At 58.9% G+C, this 8,075-nt stretch overlaps 1 protein-coding gene across 3 annotated transcripts; it reads left to right on the plus strand.

Annotated features, from left to right (window-relative positions):
- The first annotated feature begins 72 nt into the window (after window positions 1–72).
- Window positions 73–7,378, plus strand: RCCD1 (RCC1 domain containing 1). 3 transcript variants are annotated; one of them, XM_032392034.1, is made up of 9 exons: window positions 73–523; window positions 1,184–1,192; window positions 1,728–1,914; window positions 1,999–2,377; window positions 2,502–2,623; window positions 4,945–5,043; window positions 5,415–5,570; window positions 6,075–6,104; window positions 6,653–7,378. In XM_032392034.1, exons 3-9 carry the CDS (start codon window positions 1,740–1,742, stop codon window positions 6,802–6,804), a joined length of 1,113 nt encoding a protein of 370 aa, XP_032247925.1. In that variant the 5' UTR covers window positions 73–523; window positions 1,184–1,192; window positions 1,728–1,739; the 3' UTR covers window positions 6,805–7,378. The 3 variants fall into 3 exon arrangements, with proteins under 3 accessions (XP_032247925.1, XP_032247924.1, XP_032247923.1); XM_032392033.1 differs by lacking the exon at window positions 1,184–1,192; XM_032392032.1 differs by lacking the exon at window positions 73–523 and having other exon boundaries at window positions 553–1,192.
- The last annotated feature ends 697 nt before the right edge of the window (window positions 7,379–8,075 follow it).

Here is an 8,075-nt window from a genome sequence, read left to right on the forward strand (position 1 = left end):
GGGTTCGTGTGTCGTCCTGGCCTGCTCTTGCCTCACGGAAAAACCCTGTAGCTGATCCAGGGGAGAGCGAGAGCTCCACCGCCCGCCGGGGCAGAGAGCCGCGAGAACCCGCTTCCGTTCTGGGAGTCCAGGTTGAAGCTCATTGGCTCGCAGAGATGAGTGACAGGCCCCGAGCCAATGGAAGGCCAAACTCGCCGACGCGCCCGCCTAGTACGACTGCTTCCGGTTGGGCATCAGCCCCTCTCGTGTGGGTCGTGAGCTGCCGCCGTCCGGGGCTGAGGGGAGCGGCGGGTGCCCGTGTCGCCGCGGTCGCTCTTCGCCAGCCCTGGAGCTCGGATTCTAACCCGAGCTTCGTGCGGGCCTGCAGGGGGCGGGACCGTCCGGCCCACCTCTGCCTCGGGTCCGCGCCCACCGGAGGTTGCCCCACCTCACACCCGAGGCTGCAGCGGCACAGCGCACACCCCCGGGCCGGCTCGACAGAGCTCGGGCCGGACAGGCCGCGGCCGGGACGGCGGGTACCGAGGTGAGCACCGCCCTGCGGCCGCCCGCCCCGAGCGGTGACGTCACCGCCCTCGCCGGCGATTGGCCCGGGGAGGCTGCGGCAGCCAATGGGCGCCTGGGCCGGGGGGCGGCTCTTCAAACATTTCCTCCGCGGCGGCCGGCACCCGGGTCCTGGGCGGCTGCCCTGCATCCCCGCTTTTCCTCCCTCGAGACTGCCCGCCGGGAGGAGCTGCCCGAGGAGGGTGGAGGGCACAGGGTCAAGATCAAGGTCAGAGGCCCCCTTGGGTTAGGAGCCCAGGTCTGGGCCAAGGAGCTTTGGTCGCAGGAGGGACCCCATAGCTGACTTCAAAGCCGAACATGCTGTACGGAAAAAGCGGCGTTGTTTTTGTGACCACGGGACAGTGTATTCGCTTCCCGATTTATGTGTGAACTCCCGGGGGGCAGACAGCCGTCTTTCTCATCCGCCCAAGGGAAGGCAACAGTAAATGCTTGCAGAACGGATGAATGACTAGGTGAGGTCCAGGTGAAGTGGTGTTTATATAGGTCCCTTGAAAACCAGTAAGTACCACTGGACTTTCTAAAATCAACTCTAAGTACTGGATTTAATAAGCCAGTACTTGCCTTGTGCCTGTCGTGATCTGTGCCAGTACGTGAACCGTTGGTTTCCATCTGTTCCACACAGTTCCACAAGGTGCGTACACAGCACGCTCTCCTATCCCTGCCTTTGTAAAACTGAAGAAACTGAACTGGGCTCAGAAGGCTTGAGTAAATGGACCGAGGACACAGGCACAGAGGCAAACACGTGAGCCCTGGAGTTGGTGGAACCCGCACAGGGCGCTGTCTCCCAAACGCTCTGCTTTGCCCTGGTGGGAAGAGCACTGTATGTGGAGTCGGGGGGCCTTGATTTCGGCCTCTGCCCCTCTTGGTCCTAAGTTACGTGATTGTGTAAGGGTTACTTTCTCTGGGAGTCTCCTCTGTCAAATGGGGGTAATTCTGGTTCCCAAGATGACATGGGATAATGTGCGTGACACTGGGAGCCGGAGGGGCTCACATCCTAGGACAGCGTCTAAGGGGGAGGCCACTTAAATGCCGGGTGCCTACTCTGTGGAGCAATGAGCTTGCTTGAGTCAAAGGGAAGACAGGGCAAGTGCCCCATTCTGGGCAGCCCAGAATCTTCCTCAGTCTGGTGGGATTCCTAACCCTGTCCCGCCTCCCACCCCGTTCAGGTGGCGGCCAGCATGGCCGAGGAGCGCCGGGGGTCCTGGTTCGGCTTCGGTTTCTGCGGCTTCGGGCAGGCGCTGGGCTCGGGGCGCGGGCGCCAGGTGCACAGCCCCGAGCCGCTGCGGACTCCGGGCGCGGGCGCCGACGTCCGCCGCGTGAGCGCCAGCTGGAGCTACACCGCCGTCGTGACCCGTGAGCGCCCCCTCCGCCCCGCCTCCGCCCCGGGCCCCGCGTGCGTGGCGCGGCCGCTCCCCAGCCCGCTCTCCGCTCTCGCAGGTGGAGGCCAGGTGCAGCTGTCGGGCGCGGCGGGCGGCGCGGCGGGCGGCTGCAGGGACGCGTGGGCCTCCGAGGCGCTCCTCGTGGTGCTGCGCGCCGGCCCGGAGCTGCAGGCCTGGGCGCCGGCTTCCGCGCTGCGCGGGGAGCCCCTGTGGACCCACACGCTGGTGCCGGAGGCCGAGGGGGCAGACGGCGCGGGCGCTGAGGCCCAGGCCGGGGCGCTGCCCCTGCTGCCCGGCGCGCGCGCCTACGTGAGTCCGCGGCCGCCCTTCTACCGGCCCCTGGCCCCGGGGCTGCGGGCGCGCCGGCTGGAGCTGGGCGCCGAGCACGCGCTGCTGCTGGACGAGGCGGGCCAGGTGTTCTCCTGGGGCCAGGGCAGGTGAGGGGGCGTGGCCGGATGTGGGCGCGGGGCGGGGGCAGATAGACGTGGCTCCGAGGGGGGACCCGCGCGTGTGCTTGGGAAGGAAGGGGAGGAGGACCCGCTTGGGCTCTCCCTTGCGCAGGCACGGGCAGCTGGGCCACGGGACTCTGGAGGCCGAGCCGGAGCCGAGACTGCTGGAGGCGCTGCAGGGCCTTCCCATGGCTGAGGTGGCCGCCGGTGGCTGGCACTCCGTGTGTGTGAGTCGTAAGTGACATAGTGCCTCTCCGGACAAACTCAAGGTCTCCTAGGCTCCAAACCTTCTTCCTCCTCTTCCAGTGTTGGTGGGTAGTCTGGCCAGGCCTCCTTCCACGTTCATCCCATACTAATCAGCCAGGTCTGTCAGGACTCCTCAGTGCCTCTCAAAGTCAGCGCTCTGCCCGGGCTATTTCCCACTCGCACCGTGACTGTTGCAGATGTTTGCTGTCTTCTTCTTTTTTTTTTTTTAAGATTTTATTTATTTATTTGACAGAGAGAGACCCAGCGAGAGAGGGAACACAAGCAGGGGGAGTGGGAGAGGGAGAAGCAGACTCACCGCTGAGCAGGGAGCCCGATGTGGGGCTCGATCCCAGAACCCTGGGATCATGACCTGAGCTGAAGGCAGACGCTTAACGACTGAGCCACCCAGGCGCCCCAATGTTTGCTGTCTTCTGATGGTGGGCTCCCTACCTCTCCCAGGCCTCCGCCTCCAGCCAGGGCTGCGTTTCTAAAACACTCCGCAAGGGCGCAGGAAGGGGTGAGGAGGCAGCTGAGCTGAGGAGAATGGAGGAGAAAGGGTGCAGGGCGTCAGGTGGCCATGATGTGTGGCACACAGTGACACGCAGATGTCCACAGGGAGGATGATGGTGGTGAGGGTGAGCCCAGAATGAGGACCTTCGTTTGGGATCGTAAGTCCACCGCCCTGGCAGGCCACTCAGCTGTAGCTGATTGCTAGGCTGTTGGGTGAGGCTGGGAGCAGGTGGTCTTTGCAAGGGTCTGCACCTGGGGCTCTGGCTGCCGCTTCTGTCCCCGGGGGTGCGGGGCAGCTTTAAAAACGTCGTGTGCCTGCACCACCACCCCCACAGTCTCCTGTCATGGGCCTGGCTTGGCAGCCACGCGTGAAAACTACTGGACTGGAGGGACGGGAAGAGAAGACTAGAAACAGCCAGATGGGAAGTCTCCCATTTCAGGTTGCTAGAAATTTGAGGTCTTGAGTTTGTTAGCGTGTTTGGAGCACAGATGCTTCAGGCCAGACTTGCTAAGTTCAGATCATCACTGTGCCCCTTGTGACCTTGGGCAGAGCACTTCACTTCTTCGTGTCCCCTGTTTTCTCATGAATAAAACAGGGATGTTGTCCTATAACCCTCTGTAGGGCTCTTCTGAGAATTAAATGATTATATTTGAAAAGTGCTTAAAATCTGGCACAAAGTAAACATTTGATAAAAATGAGCTGCTGTCATTAGTGAATTTTTACATGAGAGGCAAGGAAGGTGAGAGCTTCCAGAAAAGGCCTTCACTGGGACCAGTGGTGGGTGGGGCTGAGGAAAGGGGTGTCGTGGGCTCAGTGGGTTTGAAACGGAGGTTGTTGGGAATTTCCAGGGATACATTTCTGAAGTGTGTGTGGTGGCGTGTTCCGTGAAAGTTAAGTTTATGCGAAGCAATCTCCAAAGCAGTCTAGACCAAAGAAAAAGGTCCACAAGTCCAGCTTGACAAGAAACGGTTTACTAAGGGAGCTTCCGGACTCGTCTTGGGCGGCTGCAACACAGCTGTGACCGCAGCCCCCCTCCCGTCAGACCTGCCTTTATAGCCCTAGAGGCTGGGAGCCCGTGCTGGGCGACCACCCAGGAGGAGAATGTTCGAGAATAGTTCTGTGTCTGTTCCCTCTCCAGAGCAGATCCAAGGACCTTATGCCCCAAGGGTGTTCTTAGGGTCTATTATGTGTGTTATTTAAAAAAAGAAAGTGTGTCTGGGGGCTGTTCTCAAGGAGGCTTCGTTCAGGTCTCCGAACTGTCGTCATGGCAGCGTTGTGCAAGATGGCGCTCGGCCGGTTCACACGTGGGAGGTGGGGCGGGGGCAATTTAGCAACAAAGGGAAAAAGTGAAACTGGAGAGGAAGATCCAGGAGACCCTGTTTAAAGAAAAGGACGGGGGCGCCTGGGTGGCTCAGTTGGTTAAGTGACTGCCTTTGGCTCAGGTCATGATCCCAGGATCCTGGGATCGAGCCCCGCATCGAGCCCCGCATCGGGCTCCCTGCTCGGCTGGAAGCCTGCTTCTCCCTCTCCCACTCTCCCTGCTTGTGTTCCCTCTCACACTCTCTCTCTCTGTCAAATAAATAAATAAAATCTTTAAAAAAAAAAAGAAAGGACGCTGGAAGCACTTGAGGGGCAAGGGAGCCTGTAAGACCAGGAAGCTGCTGGGGCCTGTGGGAGGGCTGCCTGGGCGGGGCAGCATTAGTGGGTAATGCGGGCGTTTGGACGGATTCAGGGGCCTTAGGAGGGTGAGGGTGTGGTTCACAGTCTGTTTAATGGGTCCCTTGCATCTCTTTTTCAGAGACTGGGGATATTTATATCTGGGGCTGGAATGAGTCCGGGCAGCTGGCCCTGCCCACCAGGAGCCTGGCAGAGGATGGAAAGACAGTTGCAAGGGAAGGTGAGGGTCAGTTCTTCCACGCATGCTTCTGTCCTTCCTGACTCCTGGCCACATGCTGGCCTGAGACCTTGTAGTGCTCAGAAGGGACACGGGACATCCTTGGGACCCCAGGACCCTCTGTAGGACTCCGGGCTCTGGGGAGGGATGGGGGTATGGCAGGGCTGATGCCTGCCTCCTCAGCGCACTCCCCCCGACCTGTCAACTCCAGCACTTCTGGGGAACGCGGGGGCTGGGAGCGGCAGCCGCGGTGTCGATGGCAGGGGCCCCGTGGAGCTGTCGTGCCGCCTGAGGTCCTGGATGGCTGAGGTGCAGCCGGTGCTCCACGTTACCGGTCACCATCCTCCTCACTCTCTCTTGCTGCTTCTCTGAAGCCAGCGGACTGAATGAAGGTGGCCCCAGCGGGGGTGAGGACGGAGCCCCGGCCCCCTTCATAGCCCTCCAGCCCTTCCCAGCTTTACTGGATCTCCCCGGGGGCGCAGATGCAGTCAAGGCCAGCTGTGGCTCCCGGCACACAGCCGTGGTGACAAGTGAGTGGGGCTGGGCGGGCGGCTGACGATGGAGCAGGAAGGCCTCCTCGCCATCCCTTAGCTGGTGCTGCAGACAAGGCTGTGATCCCCTTAAAAACTTCGACTTTGAGTGTCTCTGACAAGTACTGAGTAGCCGCCTCCCTCAGCGAAAACAGCCCCAACCCCCATGGGACTTTAACGGTAGCCCCCCAGCTGTCAGGCCGCGAAGGCCCCTCCTTCTGGAAGGACGCTGGTGTTTGCCGGCCGCTTGGTCTGAGCGGTCCAGGTGCTAAGCCTCCTGAACTCGGTAGCTGAGAGAGCCCGGCTGACCAGTTGGCATCCAGGAAGGTAAACTTCTGACACCTGGATCCTCTCCCGCCCCGGGTGTGATTAGACAGTTGTTAGAGAGTATGCTGTGCTATGCCGGGCAGAGCTCAGGACACTTAGAAGGTGCTGCTCTGGACCGTGGCAGGTCATGCTAGACAAATGCCTTGTGACAGCCCCTTACTGTCCTTCTGGTTGTAGGAACTGGCGAGCTGTACACCTGGGGCTGGGGTAAGTAAAAGGTTTGTTTGTGTGATGCTTAAACCAGGGGAGGAAGGGGCCCGGGGGCAGAGGGCAGGAGACCACAACCACGCAGCAGTCGGAAGCAGGGGCCTCGGCCTGACCCCTGGGAAGTCTGGGACGGAAATGCTGCGTATTCCCTTGCCTAGAACAGATCTAAGCGCACCGAAGTCAGAGACCACATGGGAGAGAGGTAGATATTAGTACTTCCCATGTATCTTTCTGAAAAATTGTCTTGAGGGAAGAGTTAGGCAGCATTTATGACACCTCTCTTGGTCTGGCACTAGGGTCTGGGGTTAGGAGCAGAGAACCTGGAAGAGCATCTTGCCTGGCGTGGCTGGTGGCAGCTGCCTCTTGGGGACCTGGGGGGTGGCCTGGCCCCGAAGGCTCTGTGGCGCTGGCCTGAATTTCCAGAGCAGACACCAGCGGAGTGGTGGCTCAAGCCCTGCACTTTGGTTGATGGGCTGATTTTCCTTCCTGGAGGGGAAAAGCCCCAAGGCCCAGCGGGGAGGATGGCCAAGCGGCTCATTTCCCTTTAGGTAAATATGGACAGCTTGGCCACAAGGACACGACCAGCTTGGATCGGCCCCGCCGTGTGGAATATTTTGTAGATAAGCAGCTCCAAGTAAGGGCCGTGAGCTGTGGGCTCTGGAACACGTACGTGTGTGCTGTGGAGAGAGGGGAGAGCTGACAGCCACGGGTAAGGGCGTGAAATGAATGTATAGTTAATGATCCAGTCACACCAGTGAACCTCACCCCAGCCAAGGAAACCATTGCCGGCACCCCAGAGGCCCCGCGTCTGCCCTCACCGGAGAGCCGTGTCGTCAACTTTGTCCTCGTGTTAGCGACACCTAAGGAGCTCTGGAAGGGCATGCCCGAGGCCAGCACTGCAGACACAGTGAAATCCGAACCTCTGGGCGCGGAGCCTGGAGGGGGTAGATTTCAAAGCTCCCCCAGCCAACCCAAGGTGATTTGAGGTCGTGCCAAGATTGGGGACCAGCAGGGGTCATCCTGGTCATCTTTTCTTACCTATTTTCACTTAGAGTTGTATCACCCTTGTATGCATCCTTGTTCAATAGAGTTTAGTTTGTTTGCTTTGAACTTTATGTAAATGAAATCATTTTGGGTATGTTCCTTTGTGTCTTGTTTGTTACCCTTCTGCCTTGTGCCCTGCAGTTCATTCATTTTTATTGTTAACGGTATTCCATCCTGTGAATACACCTCCTTATATATTCTTTTGTTGGTCATTTTTTCTTTTATTGAGTTAAAATACTCATAAAAATATATTATCCTAACCTTTTTTTTTTTTTTTTTAAAGATTTGATTTATTTGACAGAGAGACAGCGAGAGAGGGAACACAAGCAGGGGGAGTGGGAGAGGGAGAAGCAGGCTTCCCGCGGAGCAGAGAGCCCGATGCGGGGCTCGATCCCAGGGCACTGGGATCATGACCTGAGCTGAAGGCAGACGCCTAACGGCTGAGCCACCCAGGCGCCCCTGTCCTAACCATTTTTAAGAGTGTATTTCAGTAGCAGTAAATAAATTCACGCTGTTCTGCAGCCAGGACCACCATCACCCCCCCCATAATTCTTTTCATCTTGTAAAACTTTTTACCTGTTGGGGCGCCTGGGTGGCTCAGTTGGTTGAGCATCTGCCTTCAGCTCAGGTCATGATCCCGGGGTCCTGGGATGGAGCTCCGAATCGTGCTCCCTGCTCAGTGGGGAGTCTGCTGCTCCCTCTACCCCTCCCCCCTACTTGTTCACTCTCTCATGCATGCTCTCTATCAAATAAATAAATAATAAATCTTAAAAAAAGGGCGCCTGGGTGGCTCAGTTGGTTGAGCGACTGCCTTCGGCTCAGGTCATGATCCTGGAGTCCCTGGATCGAGTCCCACATCGGGCTCCCTGCTTGGCAGGGAGTCTGCTTCTCCCTCTGACCCTCCCCCCTCTCATGTGCTGTCTCTCT

The sequence above is a fragment of the Phoca vitulina genome, unplaced genomic scaffold (assembly GCF_004348235.1).
Source record: "Phoca vitulina isolate PV1807 unplaced genomic scaffold, GSC_HSeal_1.0 scaffold65, whole genome shotgun sequence".
Taxonomy (NCBI): domain Eukaryota; kingdom Metazoa; phylum Chordata; class Mammalia; order Carnivora; family Phocidae; genus Phoca; species Phoca vitulina.

Excerpts from the sequence above, each read along its gene's own strand:
- RCCD1 (XM_032392034.1), top strand. The coding sequence starts at position 1,740 with ATGGCCGAGGAGCGCCGGGGGTCCTGGTTCGGCTTCGGTTTCTGCGGC. Across the intron at positions 1,915-1,998 it reads CTACACCGCCGTCGTGACCC|GTGGAGGCCAGGTGCAGCTG; the intron begins GTGAGCGCCCCC and ends CCGCTCTCGCAG. Across the intron at positions 6,105-6,652 it reads GCTGTACACCTGGGGCTGGG|GTAAATATGGACAGCTTGGC; the intron begins GTAAGTAAAAGG and ends ATTTCCCTTTAG.